Source organism: Schistocerca cancellata, chromosome 9, assembly GCF_023864275.1.
Source record: "Schistocerca cancellata isolate TAMUIC-IGC-003103 chromosome 9, iqSchCanc2.1, whole genome shotgun sequence".
NCBI lineage: Eukaryota > Metazoa > Arthropoda > Insecta > Orthoptera > Acrididae > Schistocerca > Schistocerca cancellata.
In genome coordinates, this window is record NC_064634.1 from 416400782 (window position 1) to 416421279 (window position 20498).

The 20498-nt window shown below is 45.1% G+C and overlaps 1 protein-coding gene across 1 annotated transcript in view; it reads left to right on the forward strand.

Moving 5' to 3' along the window:
• Positions 1 to 20498, forward strand: part of LOC126101459 (hemicentin-2-like) — a 496135-nt gene that overhangs the window by 32079 nt on the left and 443558 nt on the right. Inside the window, exon 2 of the mRNA XM_049912112.1 lies at positions 11370 to 11578. Coding sequence (XP_049768069.1) covers positions 11370 to 11578 — 209 coding nt within the window. The remainder of the gene's footprint in view (positions 1 to 11369; positions 11579 to 20498) is intronic.

Genomic DNA, 20498 nt, shown 5'->3' on the forward strand with positions numbered 1-20498 from the left:
GGAGTGGGAGGGAGAAAATATCGACAGGTACAGTGGGGAATGGAGGAGATGGACACAGATATGGCGGAGGCGGAGGAAATGGATAGAGAAAGAGGGCTATATAGACCGTGTGAAGGGTGAGGAGGGGATAATTGGAGGAGAAAAGAGTAGGCGGTGGACACAGAGACAGACGAGAAGGAAACAGACACAGCTGTAGGAGCATATTGTCAGAGGGAGAAGGAGTGGGGGGACAGAGAGAGGTGGGAGAAGGAGTCGGACGGGGGAGGGGGGTGTCGGGAAAGAGGAGACGGACACAGCTGGAAAAAGGAGGTTCAAATGGCTCTTAGCACTATGGGACTTAACACATGAGGTCATCAGTACCCTAGAACCTAGACCCACTTAAACTTAACTAACTTAAGGACATCACACACAGCCACGCCCGAGGCAGGATTCGAACCTGCGACAGTAGCAGGCGCGCGGTTCTGGACTGAAGTGCCTAGAACCACCCGGCCACATGGGCTTGCCCGGAATAAGAAGGATATGGACAGATAGAAGTGGATGGAATACATATCTGTGCAATGTCAGGTACTCAACTACATTTAATAAAGGTGATTTATGGTTATAATTATTCGGACATCATTGCCTGATAGTCCAATCCTTCCTCAAGGCATTGATTGTTGGAATATCGCGCATAACTGATTTACTGGATGAGTTTTACATATAAAGATTGTATACATTCTTAGTATACAAGTAGTCTGCCCGTGACTGTTATCATTCGGTTTACAGTTTCGCCAGCAGTCAGAATTCGTGATCTGAATTTAACTGTCGAGATTTATAACTTACTCCTTCTTTGCATGGTCTGGATGTAGTGTTTGCCTTGCCCTCACCAAAGTCTGTGAATAGTCCTTGGAAAATCTGTGACATCCCATCGCTAAGAGGTTAAGGAATAACTTCAAAGCCCTTGAGAGATCCATAGAGGGTAGAGTCTGTAGGGGAAGACAGAGATTGGAATGTAGCCGTCAAATAATTGAGGATATACACTCCTGGAAATTGAAATAAGAACACCGTGAATTCATTGTCCCAGGAAGGGGAAACTTTATTGACACATTCCTGGGGTCAGATACATCACATGGTCACACTGACAGAACCACAGGCACATAGACACAGGCAACAGAGCATGCACAATGTCGGCACTAGTACAGTGTATATCCACCTTTCGCAGCAATTCAGGCTGCTATTCTCCCATGGAGACGATCGTAGAGATGCTGGATGTAGTCCTGTGGAACGGCTTGCCATGCCATTTCCACCTGGCGCCTCAGTTGGACCAGCGTTCGTGCTGGACGTGCAGACCGCGTGAGACGACGCTTCATCCAGTCCCAAACATGCTCAATGGGGGACAGATCCGGAGATCTTGCTGGCCAGGGTAGTTGACTTACACCTTCTAGAGCACGTTGGGTGGCACGGGATACATGCGGACGTGCATTGTCCTGTTGGAACAGCAAGTTCCCTTGCCGGTCTAGGAATGGTAGAACGATGGGTTCGATGACGGTTTGGATGTACCGTGCACTATTCAGTGTCCCCTCGACGATCACCAGTGGTGTACGGCCAGTGTAGGAGATCGCTCGCCACACCATGATGCCGGGTGTTGGCCCTGTGTGCCTCGGTTGTATGCAGTCCTGATTGTGGCGCTCACCTGCACGGCGCCAAACACGCATACGACCATCATTGGCACCAAGGCAGAAGCGACTCTCATCGCTGAAGACGACACGTCTCCATTCGTCCCTCCATTCACGCCTGTCGCGACACCACTGGAGGCGGGCTGCACGATGTTGGGGCGTGAGCGGAAGACGGCCTAACGGTGTGCGGAACCGTAGCCCAGCTTCATGGAGACGGTTGCGAATGGTCCTCGCCGATACCCCAGGAGCAACAGTGTCCCTAATTTGCTAGGAAGTGGCGGTGCGGTCCCCTACGGCACTGCGTAGGATCCTACGGTCTTGGCGTGCATCCGTGCGTCGCTGCGGTCCGGTCCCAGGTCGACGGGCACGTGCACCTTCCGCCGACCACTGGCGACAACATCGATGTACTGTGGAGACCTCACGCCCCACGTGTTGAGCAATTCGGCGGTACGTCCACCCGGCCTCCCGCATGCCCACTATACGCCGTCGCTCAAAGTCCGTCAACTGCACATACGGTTCACGTCCACGCTGTCGCGGCATGCTACCAGTGTTAAAGACTGCGATGGAGCTCCGTATGCCACGGCAAACTGGCTGACACTGACGGCGGCGGTGCACAAATGCTGCGCAGCTAGCGCCATTCGACGGCCAACACCGCGGTTCCTGGTGTGTCCGCTGTGCCGTGCGTGTGATCATTGCTTGTACAGCCCTCTCGCAGTGTCCGGAGCAAGTATGGTGAGTCTGACACACCGGTGTCAATGTGTTCTTTTTTCCATTTCCAGGAGTGTAGGATGCAAATGCTGAAGAGGTTGTCACAGGAGAGAAAGTCTTGATGGCCTCATGAAACCAGCCAGAAGACTGATGTCACAACAACAACAAAAAGTTGTACCATAGTCAGACTTCAGTGAAGTAGGGTCTATAGTTATTCACATCCTTGCAATCCTGCGAACGGGGCCGGCCGTTGCGACCGAGCGGTTCTAGGCGCTTCAGTCCGGAACCGCGCTGCTGCTCGAGTCCTGCCTCGGGCGTGGATATGTGTGATGTTCTTAGGTTAGTTAGGTTTAAGTAGTTCCAAGTTCTAGGGGACTGATGACAATAGATGTTAAGTCCCGTAGTGCTCAGAGCCATTAATCACACATGTCTCGTGAGACACAGGTGTTCGCGCCTCAATAGCTCATGGAACCATCAGCAGAAAAACCAAAACTTCTCTCCAAGTGTTTGCACTATTCAATTAACTTACCTTTTACAATATTTACGTAGAATATTATCGTAGAAAATGGTTACTCTTCCTGAATATTGTTACGTCATACACACCACCGCGAAGACAGTGCCGCTCCTATTAATTTATTCAGGGGAGGCTCGGCTAAGTCTGCAATCTTTAACGACGCCTACGAGCGCGGCCCGGGCCCTGGAAGCTGTCTCCTCAGGGTGCTTCGGAGCGCCTTTTATCTCCGTTCTTTATTCTTCAACTTTTAATGTCCACCCGCGAAACTTTTGCTGCAATTCGGTAAGCCCCTTAGCGCGACTTGGAAGGTAAGCTGCTTCCTCCGCGCCGTCGCATTCGCGTCTCGACTTTCTGGGCGGCGTGGCGAATGTTGCGGTTCTCGGCCACCCTTCTCTTGCCTATTAGCCAGCAGCTGCGGCACGTCAGCACAGAAGCCTGTCGGACATTGCAAATGTTGCATTAATCCGACGTAATGGCGACCGCATCTGAAACCATATAATCTGGGGTGGCAAACATCTGCACAGTGCGCATCTGTACCCTCATGATGTGGTTGTTTGGGGCTGAGGGAAGGAAACTTATCTACATCTACATCTACATCTACATCTATACTCCGCGAGCCACCTTACGGTGTGTGGCGGAGGGTACTTATTGTACCACTATCTGATCCCCCCTTCCCTGTTCCATTCACGAATTGTGCGTGGGAAGAACGACTTCTTGTAAGTCTCCGTATTTGCTCTAATTTCTCGGATCTTTTCGTTGTGATCATTACGCGAGATATATGTGGGCGGTAGTAATATGTTGTCCATCTCTTCCCGGAATGTGCTCTCTCGTAATTTCGATAATAAACCTCTCCGTATTGCGTAACGCCTTTCTTGAAGTGTCCGCCACTGGAGCTTGTTCAGCATCTCTGTAACGCTCTCGCGCTGACTAAATGTCCCCATGACGAATCGCGCTGCTTTTCGCTGGATCATGTCTATCTCTTCTATTAACCCAACCTGGTAAGGGTCCCATACTGATGAGCAATACTCAAGAATCGGACGAACAAGCGTTTTGTAAGCTACTTCTTTCGTCGATGAGTCACATTTTCTTAGAATTCTTCCTATGAATCTCAACCTGGCGCCTGCTTTTCCCACTATTTGTTTTATGTGATCATTCCACTTCAGATCGCTCCGGATAGTAACTCCTAAGTATTTTACGGTCGTTACCGCTTCCAATGATTTACCACCTATGGCATAATCGTACTGTAATGGATTTCTGCCCCTATGTATGCGCATTATATTACATTTATCTACGTTTAGGGAAAGCTGCCAGCTGTCGCACCATGCATTAATCCTCTGCAGGTCTTCCTGGAGTACGTACGAGTCTTCTGATGTTGCTACTTTCTTGTAGACAACCGTGTCATCTGCAAATAGCCTCACGGAGCTACCGATGTTGTCAACTAAGTCATTTATGTATATTTTAAACAATAAAGGTCCTATCACGCTTCCTTGCGGTACTCCCGAAATTACCTCTACATCTGCAGATTTTGAACCGTTAAGAATGACATGTTGTGTTCTTTCTTCTAGGAAATCCTGAATCCAATCACAAACTACGTAAGACCCTAAAAATGTAAGCGAATGAAGTAAGACCCCCTACCTTGATGCATCTCGACCACAGGGCACTTGTTTTATGTGCTTTATGTAGAGGTTAAATTCGGGCATGCTACAGTGATATGTATTGCGATCATCGCTGTTCTGGTTATACACTGATAACTTTGCAGGCAATATTAATAATAACATGAGCCATTTCGCAGATGATTAAATGTTCTATAACAAAATGCTATCCGAAACAAGCTGCATGAATGTCCAGACAGATCATCATACGAGGGTTGGAACTTTAATAATGGCAACTATTTATTTATAGTTCGTACAAAATGGATACGTGTTTCAAAGTTTCACTGACCTTCAAAGTAGTCACCAGTATTGTGTATAACCCGTTGCCAGCGATGTGCAAGTCGTACGATACTCTTAGCAGTGCCAGTAGTGTTGACAGTTCGAGCGGCACGGTCTGTTGCCCGACGAGTTTGTAGCAGTTCTGAAGTGAATGCCGTGAAGTGTTTCTTTCAGTTTAGAAATCGAGTTGAACTTAATAGGGCTTAAGTCAGGGGAGTGCAGTAGGTGGTATAGCACTTAGCAGCCCAATCAGTCAAACAAATCAGTAACAGCTCGCACTGTACGTGCTTGAGCATTGTCCTGCAAAATGATGGTCAGATCCTGCAGAAAGTGTCATCACTTCTGTGTCAATGCTGTTCATTTCTTGAACACAACCTGCGAACATCTTAGAAACAGAAGTAATGACACTTTCCGCAGAACCTGGCCATCATTTAGCAGGACAATGCTCAAGCACATGCAGTGAAAGCCGTTACTGATTTGTTTGACTGATGGGGCTGCTAAGTGCTATACCACCTACTGCACTCACATGACTAGAGCCCTCGTAAGTTCAACTCAGTTTCTAAACTGAAGAAAACGCTTCACGACATTCACTTCAGAACTGCTACAAATTCGTCGGGCAATAGAAGGCACCGCTCGAACTATCAACACAACTAGAACTGCTAAGAGTATCCTACGACTTTCACATCCACCGCAGCGTTCATCACAATCTTCTGAGGTTTTGGCTCGTGAAGAAGAATTCCTCCACAGGCATTCAGAGAACGCCCTGAACGCGTCCCCAGCAAAGTGCAAGCCGTCGTAAAGGTGTAGGGTGGACGTACCTCTTATTAATATCCATTAGTGTTTGTCCTGCTAATTTAGGTCAGAAACCGTGTAGATAGAAGGACAGCACTAATGTTGACAAGTTCATTTGACCCACGCGGAAGCGTCATGGAGTTGCTGAATACATGAACTAGCAAATGCTTGAAGATAGAGGCGAACTATCCTGTGATGACGTACGTAGTAAGTTTCAAAACAAACTTTAAGTGATGGTTCTAGGTATACCCTACAGTACGCTACGTATTACTACCGTAAGGTTCACGAAGGCAAGATTGGACTTACTACAGTGTGCTCCATACATCAAAAGAGCGGAAAGCCATAATAACTGGTAAAATTGGAAGTATCATCTGCCACAAATTTTTAAGTGAACGCACCGCCATTTGACTGTATTGCTGTTTACTTAAATACGACTAAGACTTCGGCCTTTTGTGGCATTTTCAAGTGACTGAGTTTATGTCATTAACATATATTGCACGACGTCAATCTCAAAATTGGCCATCAATTAAAAAATATTCTCTCCCTAGCGATTAGTTGTAATTCGATGTAAAACATCCCATTCCAGGATCATACCAGCCCACCTGAACAATTATAGAACTGTATATCATAAGCAAAATATTTTTTGTTTATTTAACCAGAACTTACTAACGTTAGCAGGCTCTCTCTTATGTCGGACCAGGGTTTCACACATTATCTTTTCCTCATCGCACCTACCTATGAAAGAAAAATTTTAGTATGACATATAGTATTAAAATCAACTGACTGTCTGAAGTGTCTGTGTGACAAAACAGTACTGAATATGAAAGAATAAAGTTATAGTAACAATAATTGTACTACTGCAGCTTGTGCCACTAATGCTGATAATAGCTATAATAATAATAATAACAATGAGAATAATAACGTTAATGATAGCAGCAGATATAAAAAGTATTGAAAGTTGGACAAAATAGATCATTTTTTTATTAGCCTGTTCTGGGTAAAATTGAAGGAGACTCCCACATCTGAGAAAACTAGCATACGAGGAAGATTGGGTTGGAAAGAAAGATGTAGAAGGATAACGGTTTCCTACAGGGACAATAGTAATCCTTATTTTTCCTTAGTAGATATGTCATTAACTGTCTACTGAAGCTAGGGATGTTATTCAGTAGTCTTGTGTAATGCTAGATATTATTGCAGAGCAGGATTCCCGTTGGGAGAAGGACTTCGAGAAATTGTCTGAACGATGCATTGGGACAGAAGGGATCTTGCTCTGATGGGAACAGGTGTTTCTACCGTGTTGCTCTGGCAAAAGTGATAAGGTCGAGGAGAGGTATGAGGATATTCGTTGGCAAGACAGTAGAGAAGACGGACCTTATCGAAATCTCTGTGCTTGTCTGCACACAATCAGGATAGCTGTGCATACGATGCTGAAATATGATCAAAGACTCGAACATTCTAGTCTCCTGAGCTTTCCTGGGAAAGGTCTTGCACGACAACATCGTCGTTATCAATAAATCGAGATATAAGTGTTCGAAGAAGTTTCATTTTCAGATCAAGAAGGAATGGTTTTTTGTATTTTAATGGGGCATGAGGAAAATGCTGATGCCTTCTTGCACATTGCAATTATGTGCTCAGTCCAATTTAGATCATTATCTATTACTATTCTTAGACTCTTTGCTAAAGGAGACAAGCTGATATTTATCACATTTAGGGATAAAGGTGGCAAGGATTCGCGATATTTCGGGCTAATGAGCCTAGAATGACTATCAGTACCGCTTGGGTTTTGGACTGGTTGAACTTTATATCCTTCGCCCATTCTGATCGAGCACACAGGTCGGTGTTGAGATTTTAGATAACTGTCTTTAGTTTTGTTGACTTGCGCTTAGATACGACTGGAAGTCATCAGCGTGCATGTGGTATTTACTGTAGGACGAAAAAGATGACGCTTCATTTACGTACTATGTAAAGAGTATAGGACATAAACACCGAAAACCGTGGAACGCCTGATCCTACCTGCCTGCCTGTATTGTGACTCTATGATGCTGGGCATGGTGCACTGCTAGCGAAACTTGGGGAGAAATTTAAGCTGATACGTTTGGCAAATAAAAATTTCGAAGTCGAAGGTGTCAGAGGCTTTGATGAAGTGTAAGAAGCACACGATAGTCGCCTCTTGCGCATCCATGGGAAGCTACAGGGCATCTGTTACCTTTGTCATGGTAGATGGTGTGCCGCGATTTTTACGGTAAACTGATTAGTGTTCATTGGCTCAAAATGACTCTGAGCACTATGGGACTTAACTTCTGAGGTCATCAGTCCCCTAGAACTTAGAACTACTTAAACCTAAGTAACCTAAGGACATCACACACATCCATGCCCGAGGCAGGATTCGAACCTGCGACCGTAGCGGTCTCGCAGTTCCAGACTGTAGCGCCTAGAACCGCTCGGTCATCCCGGCCGGCGATTAGTGTTCATTTAGTAAGCTATTTGTAGGTAGGTAATTTGTTAGCTGGTAGTGTACTATATATTCTAATGCATTGGATAGTACAGGAAGAATACAAATAGAACGGTAATCAGAGGGCGTTATGTAACTTCCTTTTTTGGTACTCCTTTTGTGATAGTGGCTTAACTAGTCCCTGTTTCCAGGCATTAGGGGAAACACTTGCGGTTAAGGGGTGGGTGAGTGTATCTTTTATGGTCGGCGATAGTGGGTTAATAATAACCTTCATAACTTTAACTGTGATGTCGTCATGTCTAGTAGATGCTGATCTGATATCAATGACGGCAGTTTTGACGGTACTGCAAGTAAAACGCTTTACAGAGAATTTTTCGTAACTACTGTTGTGTACCCTCCACGAAGTAATCAGTGAACCTCTGTTCCGTTTGTGATTCAGTTATGGTAGTAAGTAATGTGAAATACCAGTTCAGTTCTTTCGCTATGACAAGTGGGTTCGGCTCCAGTCTCTATTTGGCCTATACGAAGACATCCCCGATTTTTCCATACGACACCCTGTCGGTTTCTGTTGTTCGTTAATGTGTGGGCATGCTTGATTTTTACATTTCTCACAACTTAACTGTCTGTGTACCGCTTTTGTTTGTGAGCAATGTGATTTCCAGGCAAGGACCGTAGTTTGTGTGCCCCATGTGCAGCGTCTCTGACAGTCATGAGCTGTTTCAGTTCTTCAGTTAGCCAAGATGAAGGTTTACTTTTTATTATTCCGGTCTTAAGGGGAGCATATTTGGCATATACTAGTGTAAGTTTTTTTGTTAACCCATGAAGTTTTTCGTTTTTATACCAGAAGGAAATAAAAGGCGTCTCCCAAACCATTTCTTACGCCTCAGTTGCAAGTTCAGATAAATTAACGCGTTTGAAGTCTCGGCAGGTAGTCAGTTGCGGTTTCTTTCTGGGACTTACTAGCGATGAAACTTATGTGGAGGCCAGACTTGCCTGGTGCAGATATTTGAGAGATACAAATTATTCTGCTTGAGGATTTCGGTGCAAATATATCTATGAGAGTGTGACTGCTGCTCATGTGTTGGGTATGAGAAAGCTTAAGTAGCGACACATTTGAGGAAGAAAGCATGCACTTGAATTTCACACTGGAAGGACTATTGTAAAAATTTATTTTAGTTTCACCAGATATATGTTCGTATATAAATTCGAGACTTGAAACAGCAGTTAAGAAGCAGGCGAACCTGCCTACTTCAGGTAGGCGAACCTGCCTACTTCAGCCAACTAGGACCGCCAGGCACTGCTGCGAGGATGTTCAAATGGCTCTGAGCACTATGGGACTTAACATCTATGGTCATCAGTCCCCTAGAACTTAGTACTACTTAAACCTAACTAACCTAAGGACATCACACAATACCCAGTCATCACGAGGCAGAAAAAATCCCTGACCCCGCCGCGAATCGAACCCGGGAACCCGGGCGTGGGAAGCGAGAACGCTACCGCACGACCACGAGCTGCGGACTGCGAGGATGTCGCGCTCCTCGCGTCCACAATAAGAGCGAAGGGGGGGGGGGGGAGGAGGAATGGTTATTTAAGGCCAATGTGTTCGTCGAGTCGACTACCAGTAGTATTCGAGGGATAATGTAGGGAATTTATTAAAACGACATACACTGAAGCGCCAAAGAAACTGGTATAGGAATGCGTATTCAAATCCGGAGATATGTAAACAGGTAGAATAGGCGCCGCGGTCGGGAGCGCCTATGGAAGACAACAGGTGTCTGGCGCAGTTGTTAGATCGGTTACTGCTGCTGCAATTTCAGATTATCAAGATTTAAGTGAGTTTGAACGTGGTGTTATAGTCGGCTCACGAACAACGGGACACAGCATCTCCGATGTAGTGGGGATTTTCCAGTTCGACCATTTCACGAATGTGCTGTTAATATCAGGAATCCGACATCGCTGTGGCCGGAAAAAAGATCCTGCAACAATGGGACCAGCGACGAATGAAGAGAATCGTTCAACGTGACAGAAGTCCAACCCTTCCGCAGATTGCTACAGATTTCAGTGATGAGCCATCAACAAGTTTCAGCGTGCGAACCATTCAACGAAACATCATGGATATGGCTTTCGGAGCCGAAGACCAACTCGTGTACCCTTGATGAGTGCACGATACAAAGCTTTACCCCTCGCCTGGGTCCGTCAACGCCGACATTGGACTGTTGATGACTGGAAACATGTTTCCTCGTCAGTCTCGTTTGAAAGTGTATCGAGCAGATGGACGTGTACTGGTATGAAGACAACTCATGAATCTATGGACCTTGTATGTCAGCAGGGGACCGTCCAAACTGGTGGAAGTTCTGTAATTGTGTAGGGCGTGTGCAGTCAGAGTGATATTGGTCCCCTGATACGTCCAGATAAGACACTAACAGGTGACACATACGTAAGCATCCTGTCTACCTAAATCCATTCGTGTCCACTGTACGTTCCAATGGAATTGGGCAGTTCCAGGAGGACAATGCGACACCCCACTAGTCCAGAATTGCTACAGAATGGCTCCAGAAACCCTCTTCTGACTTTAAACACTTCCACTGGCCACCTAACTCCTCAGACATGAACAATATTGAGCATATCTGGGATGCCTTGTAACGCGCTGTTCAGAACAGATCCCAACCGCCTCGTACTCCTACGGATTTATGCACAGTCCTGCAAGATTCACGATGTCAGTTCCCTTCAGCGCTACTTCAGACATTAGTCGAGTACATTCCACGTCGAGTTGCGGCACTTGCGTGTGCTCGCGGAGGCCCTACACGGTATTAGGCAGGTGTACCAGTTTCTTTGGCTCTTCATTGTATTTTCAGAACGAAAAAACGTCAAGAATTATTGTGGGTCAAAATGGACGCAAATGTCTTAATAAGGTTAAATAAGTGTCTGTTGAGCAGTTGTGTTTGATAGCCGCTGAATGTCCGCCCCGATAGCTGAGTGATCAGCGTGACGGATTGCCGTTCTACGGGCCCGGGTCGATTCCGGCTGGGTCGGGGATTTTCTCCGCTCAGGGACTGGGTGTTGTGTTGTCTTCATCATCCCCATTCGGAGAGCAGGTCGCCCAATGTGGAATCGAATGTAATAAGACCTGCACCAAAGCGGCCGGACCTTCCCCGCAAGGGGCCTCTCGGCCAATGACGCCAAACGCTCATTTCTATTTCCATAGCTACTGAATCGTGAATCGTACTGATTGGACGGCAAGGTGGCGGCTCGTGCACCTACTTCCGCTCAGTGTTGGAGCCCTGTAGTGAGTGTGCTGTGTGTTTTTGGTGTTGCAGCTTCGACGTGCGCGGCAAGCCGCTTGGCCAGGCGACGCACTGGTCGGATCCCGAGGTGTTCGGCTCGCGCGCCTTCTTCCGCACCGTGTCCGAGCCGGCCGTGCTGCGGCTCGAGGACGTGCACCTGCGCGACGAGGGCGTCTACCGCTGCCGCGTCGACTTCCGCAACACGCCGACGCGCTCCGCCAAGTTCAACCTCTCCGTCATCGGTGAGTAACTGCCGCCGAGGTCACGCACACTTGGACTGCTCTTACACTACTGGCCTAGCCGTGTGGCTGACCCACTGGAATGCGAGACTATTATCAGCTCACTAGCGAGGTCGAAACCCAATGCATCCGACTCAAACTTCTAGCTGAATCTCAGGGACGTACTGTCCGTCCCGGTATCTGAGTGGTGAGCGCCACCAATCCTAAGGGCCCAGGTTCGATTCACGGATGGGTCAGAGATTTTCTCCGGTCAGGGACTGGGTGTTGTGTTCTCCTAATCATTATCATTTCATCCCCATGAACGCACAAGTCGCCGAAGTAGCGTCAAATTGAAAGACTTGCACCCAGCGAACTGTCTACCCGACGGGAGGCGCTAGCCACACGACATAAAAATATGAATAACGCCGGTATTACACTATGAAACTTCTTTGTCCAATATCTTTGTCAAAGAAATTTGATGGTGTAATAGAGAACTTTGTCAAATGTCGTCAAATATTTGATCAAATCTAGGGCTTCGCTGTAGATTTGATCAAAGAAGTCGCTTGTCTTCTGTTCACTGCGATGTGACAGTTACCACGTGGAGCGCTAGCATCGATGCAGCGTCCTGTCATCTGTAGTGTTTTATAAACATTGCCGGTAAATACAATTGCTGTGTACCGACAGCTAAAAAATTGACGGAAATGTATGAACCTGATGAGGCGCTTTACAACGTGAAGCACCCTGAATACAAAAACAGATTAAGAAGATTGGAGACCTGATCTAACCTAACCTAACTCTCTCCTGTAGCAAGGAATCGGAGTGTTACAGTGAGCCTGTCTTCAGCAGATAAAGCAGTTCTTAAGTGAGTATTGTGCTCTGTTATATGAGGATAGACTTCACTGAGCACATACAGAAATACATGCTCATCCATTCTTAAGTAATTGATGCACGACTTGACGTTCTCAACTATAAGCTCACGAACAAGTTTTGTTGAACGCTTTCATCGTGTCGTTGTAAAACCCACGGCTTCACCCGGGTACGTTTCCTTTTTTCCCCCTGCTTCTCTTCCGCATGTTCACACAGTGAACTGCTGCGGTTAATAACAAGTTGTTGTAGTCAGCCATCTTGAACTTTGACGAAAAATATGATGACAGTGTGATACCCATTTTTAGCGCGACGTCAAAGATCTTTGTCAAATATATTTGACGAATATTTGATCACATCTTTGGTCAGATCTTTGATCAAATCGTTGACAAAGAAATGTGATCTTGTAATACCGGCCTAATTGACGAGAGATGTGTACAATGGCGCGAGCCGGTTGCGAAACGTATTTTAGAGATGAAATGCTCCTTTTTGCTATATGATTGAAAAGAAAATACAGCTAGCTACTTATTATCGTGGTGGATATTATTCGGCTTACGGACTGTCTGTATGCAGATCTACATGGTTCGGACAGTAAGAAAATTTCGAATCCTGAAAAACATTACGTAGTCAGAGTCACCAGGTTGAAAATTGTGGGGTTGTAACTACTCTCTCCTAGGGAAAACATCTTTATTTCGTAAAGAAATTTGAACTATTGCCATAACTCCTTTATACATTACAGATGTCCTGGTATTACTTTACAGCAATAATAAAGATGCAAGTAGCATACGATCATAGACAAAGGCCACAAAGTAATTAAAGAACTAATGTAGGTAATGTGTCATGTCACTAAATTCAACAAGGAATATGACCCAAAGGCACTATAAAAGGATATAATGGAACTAAGATACATAATCATTTAATACGTTGAGATTTGCGCAGTTACGGTGTCTGTCAACTGCCTGATACTATGCTCTTTCGCTGTTTTGTGTAGCAGGTTCTACTACACAGAATTTGTCAGTTTATTGCGCTTGAAAGAGGGGTCTTTTTCCTATGGAAACATAGAGTTACACCAGTGACTGTTTTTTTATACTGAAATGAAAATATGATGTTTTCTCTACTACAAATATTTTCGTTTGTATTTCTCTTCCAAACTGGAGATAGAATTAGAAACTATTGGTGCTAAAATTGAAATTCTCCATGAATTTTAATTACTTACGTTTACCTTAGTATGAAATTTTCGAAGCCTTATGGAAAATTATGTCCTATATCACGTTGTTGACAATTAACACGTCATACATTTTCTTGCACTGTTGCAGACTTTGTCTTGTTTCGTCCTGCGGAAACCTTGTATATTCTTTGTGACCATTTGGACATATCTGCAGCCTGAATCAATTCAGGAACATGTTTCCACTGAGTCTTTTTACAGCTGTTTACTGCTGTACTATATTGGGTGGATGTTCATCCAGTCTAGCCTCCCTTGTTCACCAAAGAGCCGACCTGTTGAGAAATGATATCAACAAGGTGTGTGCTCTCGACATTTTACATAAAAGAAATGAATTTACAATCATCATCGCGAAAATGTGGAAAGAAACTTTATTCCAAAATGTCATTTTCTTCCTGTCAAAAGGGAAGAAGTCCATTAGCTGGTCGGTGTGAGCCACACCACCCTTGTTTTGTAACGCAAAACAAAGTAAGGTTTCACCGTCTTTGACATTGCTAATTTAGTTCTGATATAGTTATTGGATGCAGTCTTTTGTCGTCAAAAGGACATTCCTAGTCCCCCCATTTCACAAAGAACAGTCTCGTCTGATAAGAGAAAGTTCATTTTATTTTTTCAGCTTCTGGATAATTAAATCTTTAGCTATTCCTTTTTTTTTTGTTTTTGAGTACTGCACTGTAAGGAAGTCTTGAAATTGAAAACGAAGCGTATAGCAGACAATAATGAATGCCTTTTCCATTGTGTGTGAGACTGTGAGGCTCGGCGTGCGGCAAGAAGATGAACCTCAACATCACAGAGCAAGTAACAAACAATGCCGTCCGTATTGCTACTCCGGCAAAAGGAGTGTAAGTTTTTTTTGCTTTTGTATGTTTTCACGGAACTATAAGCACACAGAATACCTTTATAAGGACGATAAACATAGAACAAATATACTTTTAGAAAGCTGAGAAACGACCAACGTAGGTCCTACGTCTCTCGCCTTCTTGCAGCGTAATCTATGGGGCGTAAGAGGTACGTTGGTCATCTCAAAAATGTTATCACCAGTCAATGCCAGAGTGCAGGAATGTTTCACTTGGAAATTTGAAACAAGAGGCACTGTCCAAAAAGCACAGACACCGATTATGCACACCAACGTAGGAATTATGCAGAAAAATAGGCGATGGTGCACTCCCGTTGACTCGGCTGTGAAGCTGGCTCCATTTTCTCTATGTTGTCCTCCCGCTCGATGGCTATCGGATTGTCCGACCGCTTGTACGCCTTCACGATATACCACCAAAGTGCCAACCGTCTTCCTCAAACCAATCTCCCTAGCGTAGCTCCACTCGTTGCCCACGTCTCCACTGCTCCCTGACAGACTTCACTTTGTCGCTCTTGCTTTTAGCTCGTGGGCACTGGTGGTGCTAGTTCCGGATCCGTCGATGTTTGCGGCGATCTTTCGCTCACAGCGATAAAACTGCCTGCTGATATTGGCGCCATCTCCTAGGCGAGCCGAGACCTCTATTGCGCCAATATTATTGAAGCACAAAGTATGCTGATTGATAAAATAAGTATAAACCCAAGAATGGCAGAAGGAAACGAAATACCCTGAAGGGCCAAAGAAACTGGTACACCTGCCTAATATGGTGTAGGGCCCCCGCGAGCATGCATAGGTGCGCAACACGACGTGGCATGGACTCGACTGGTGTCTGAAGTAATACAGGAGGGAAATGACAGCATGAATCCTGCAGGGCTGTCCATAAATCCATAAGAGTACGAGGGGGTAGAGATTGCTTCTGAACAGCACGTTGCAAGGCATCCCATATAAGCTCAATAATGTTCATGGTTCAAATGGCTCTAAGCACTATGGGACTTAACATCTGAGGTCATCAGTCCTCTAGAACTTAGAACTACTTAAACCTAACTAACCTAAGGACATCACACACATGCCCGAGACAGGATTCGAACCTGCGACCGTAGCGGTCGCGCGGTTCCAGACTGCAGCGCCTAGAACCGCTCGACACCCCGGCCGGCGCAATAATGTTCACGTCTGAGGAGTTTCGTAGCCAGCGGAAGTGTTCAAACTCAGAAGATTGACCCTAGAGCCACTATGGACGTGTGGAGTTTTGCATTGTCCTGCTGGAATTGCTCAAGTCTGTCGGAATGCACATTGGACATGAATGGATGTGATCAGGCAGGTTGCTTACGTATGTATCACCTGTCAGAGTCGTATCTAGAGGTATCAGGGGTCCATATCACTGTAACTGCACACACCCCACAACATTACAGAGCCTCTAATAGCTTGAAGAGTCCTCTGCTGACATCAAGAGTATACGAGTGGGCCTTCGGCTCTGAAAGCCCATATCGATGATGTTTCGTAGAATGATTCGCCCGCGGACACTTGTTGATGGCCCAGCATTGAAATCTTCAGCTATTTGCGGAAGGCTTGCACTTCTGTCATGTTGAACGATTCTCTTCAGGCGTCGTTGGTCCCCTTCTTGTAGAATCTTTTTCTGGCCGCAGCGATCTCGGATGTTAGATGTTTTACCGGATTCCTGATATTCACTGAAACGGTCGTACGCATAAGTCCTCACTTCATCGCTATCTGGGAGATGCTGTGTCCCATCGCTCGTGCGCCGACTATGACACCACGTTCAAACTCACTAAAACCTTGAAGACTTGCCATTGCATCAGCAGTAACCGATCTAACAACAGAGCCAGAAGCTTGTTGTGTTATATTGGCGTTGCCGACCGCAGCGCTCTATTCTGCCTGTTTACATGTCTTTGTATTTGAATGCGCATCCCTGTACCAGTTTCTTTGGAAATTGAGTGTGCAGCTTCACGGATTTAGAGGATGTAACATTAGCTGAATCATAACAGACTTGAATACAATTTACATAAAAGGTGGCAGTATAAGGCCACTAAAAGTACGATGTCACACTTCCTCTGGCCTAGATGTATGATGATTCCTTTGGGTAGGATGTTGTAAGGCCTCTGTATCTTCTCCCGAGTCTAGCTGGTTCATGACTGCTGTAACTGTCTTTGATATCCTGTGTGCTAGCACTGTAATGGAATTAATGTCCGAGCTGTTGCAACATTTTCCATCGATGACAGATCGGTGGATATTGCTGCTGATGGAAATACCTCAACATCACGCACACTGTTCATATAGACGCTTGTCATCTACGGACGAACAAAGTCGTGTTGAAAAATGTCACCACCATATTGTCGTGTGATGTCCTTGATGTACCACTGTGCTTTCAGAGTTTCCGCAGTCACTAATATCATTACCATTATCTGAAGACATACTCAATGGAACACACATCATGACGTCAGGCGTAACAACGCTGTATCTCTCCACAGCACTCGTACAATGTGACCTGACACCAACTCACCGCCATACTCGACGACAGTGGTCGTCCAGGGTAGCGAAGAACCGTAGTTCATCGTTGAACACGACGCGACGCCTTTCATCACCAGTTCATCGTTGTCACTTAAGGTGCTTCTGCAAACGCAGCAGTTAGTGTTATGATGTAAATGGTATCCTACACATGGGCCGGTAATTCTACAATACGGTTGCTGCTAGTCTCCAACCAATAGTGGAGGATAACACAGAATGTTGGAGGGAGTCATTACTTGTTCGCAGATGGCAGGTGTCGATGTGAATGGGATACAATGTGTTCGGTGCACTACATGGCGACCTTGTCTTGCGCTGGTCAGACGTCGTCGACAGGAATCTTGACGAAGAGTATGGTTCAAATGGCTCTGAGCACTATGGGACTTAACATCTGAGACCATCAGTCCCCTAGTTAAACCTAACCAACCTAAGGACATCACACACATCCATCCCCGACGCAGGATTCGAACCTGCGACCGTAGCGGTAGCGCGGTTTCCAGACTGAAGAGCCTAGAACCGCGCGGCCACACCGGCCGGCGACGAGTATGTATGCCCTCACACTGCCATGTGGTCCAATACCGGGTCATTGTCATACCTGAACTCCCCACAAATCTGGATATTGCAGACTTCGACCAACCGGCCGAATGGAGTTCCTCAGTGAGGTCCCTTTCAAACTGTGTCAGGTGATGAGAAGGCTGCCACGCGCGAGTATGCGGCATATCAGTGACCACTCAATATTCTACCAGACCTAATAAGAATATTGTACGCGAAAAACGCCAATGCACTCTGGTGCCCGGTCTACATATCATAGAGAAGTACGAATCTAATACTTTTCAAACCCGGCTATGATGTGTACGTGTACGGTGTTACATTAAGGTCCCCCCAAATCTTCTAGGCGCTTCAGTAGTTTTATGTCAACCAGTACACAACTAATTCGTTTAGAATACAACTTATCTGGTTGTTATGAATCATATGATAAAAATATGCGGGAATAGTTAAACTGCAACGCCAATGAACAAGAATCTGAGCAGCTGCAGGGCGTGGGTGTATGGAATGAAGTGTGTTCGGTAGAGCAAAAGAGTGAAAACGAGGCGATCGAGGGATCTGCTATCGTCCACAGTGAAGCACTGAAACAAGTTGATGCGTTATCAGACACGCACTGTGAGGCTCTGAAACACGTTGAATTGTTGTCAGACCACGTAGGGTGAAGTTCGTTCGACTGCACCGATAATTTTGCACTCGGGAAAAAGAGAAACTACGTTTGGAAATAGTAAACATGGTTATTTCCCGTAAGTTAACTGACAGCTAGTGATACGGAATACAGCAAATTTGTAAATAGGTAATTAGTTTCCGGCTAGTAATGTGCAAGTAATCAGTGGGTTTCCAGATGTTGGATTTAGAGTTTTTTGTAGATACAGTAAATAGTAATTTCCAGAATAAACCGTGTGTATTTGGGACTATCGCTGTTTTTCGCTTTCCCATGCACCGTCTAGTCCGCGTTAACCCGGATAATCGGGACTTATTGAAGCGATCCACTCCATCCGTGTAACTAGGATAATTAGCTCATGGGCAAAGGTCGATTACTTTTCATACCCCACCCCCACCCCCCACTCCTCCTCCACCCATCACCCACCCCACAATCACTACCTAGTCCTCCAAACGCATTCTTTCGTCTGATTATCATCGCTGATTACTCTGTTTGTTCATTCATTGAGATGAGCACGACTTTAGAATCAGAGAAAGATACACGTTTCATTAATTATTCTTTTTCGTGTCACGATATTCAAAACAATACGAATACAGAATCTATCTCTTGCTGTGTATCCGTATTTCGCAGGATATCTGTTTGAAAAAGGCGAACTGTCGTTTGGAGGACCGATGCTTCCTAAGCTCATGTTGATTCATGGGCAGACGGTTTCCTCTGGCATATTCATTGTATTCGAGCTTACTATACGGTGGTGGTGGTTAGTGTTTAACGTCCCGTCGACAACGAGGTCATTAGAGACGGAGCGCAAGCTCGGGTTAGGGAAGGATTGGGAAGGAAATCGGCCGTGCCCTTTCAAAGGAACCATCCCGGCATTTGCCTGACTTACTATACGCTCAAGGATCCTGCAGCTGATCAAAGTAAAAGATGTTGATCTACAGTTTTGCGCATACATAATTTCGCCGTTCCTATATACAGTAATAAACTGCGCATGTTTCCACTCTCTTTGGACTTAACATGGACTATGTAACGGATCAACGCTTGCAATACAGAATTGTAATGAAATTTGGGTCCAGCGCCTTGTTCGTTTCCCATTGACTCCTTGTGGTCTTTGGCTCTTTGATACCAGCGATGGCATCCATTGAATAGTTTATGTAGCAGCTGAACGATGCTAATTTTCAATAATATTCTCACTTCAATAATTTTCGTTTAAATGCTAGATCTGCGACTTCAGTTATACATTTTCTGTCATCTGTTGATGCTTCAGACTGAGTAATAATTGTCTTCGCAATTTTACGTGGAACATTATATTTTTACTAGGGTACAATGCTGGAAAAAGATAATATGTGTTGTCCATAGCTCTCGACATAGATGCACGAATTTTTAACAAATTTTGTTTATCGTCACTGCACCTAGCAGGCATGATGTAAAGTCTGCTTGGAGAGAAGGTGTGTAAGTAATGTCACCTGGTAATGAAAGGCACTAGATCACTCTTATGAATTTCTCGCTTATACCCTTTCGTTTTCTCAAATTTCCAGGAAAGTAACAACGAGATTTTCATTAATGTAGGGGCTTGTTATCTTCCTCATGTTCTACATCTACATTTACATGTACACGATTACTCTGCAATTCGCAATTAAGTGCCTGACAGAGGAGTCATAGAACGTCCTTAAGCTACTTCTACCGTTGCACTCTCGAACAGCGCGCGGGAAAAGATAACACTACAATCTTTGCTTGTAAGCTCCGATTTCTTTTATTTTATTGTGATGATCATTTCTTCCCATGTAGATGGGCTCCAACAAAAGGTTTTCTCACTCTGAAGAGGAAGTTAGAGATTGAAATTTCATGAGAAGAATCTGCAGAAGGGAAAAACCGCCTTTGGTTTTATGACTGCCACCCCAATTCGTGTGTTATGCCCGTGGTACTTTTTCCCCTATTTCTATTTCGGGAAAATACAAAACAAGCTGCCCTTTTTTGAACTTTTTCGACCTCCTTCGTTAGTCGTAACTGATGCTGATCCCAGCCCGTACAGCACTACTCCAGAAAAGGGCGAACAGGCGTAGTGTAATCAGTCTCTTTAGTAGACCTGTTACATTTTCTAAGTGTTCTGCCAATAAGTTACAATCTTTGGTTTGCTCTCCCCACAACATTATCTATGTTATTGTTTCATTTTAAGTCAATCGTAATACTAATTCCTTAATATTTAGTTGAGTTTTCAGCTTTTAGATTTGTGTGATTTATCGTGCAACTGAAATTTAGCGGATTATTTTTAGAGCTCATGAGG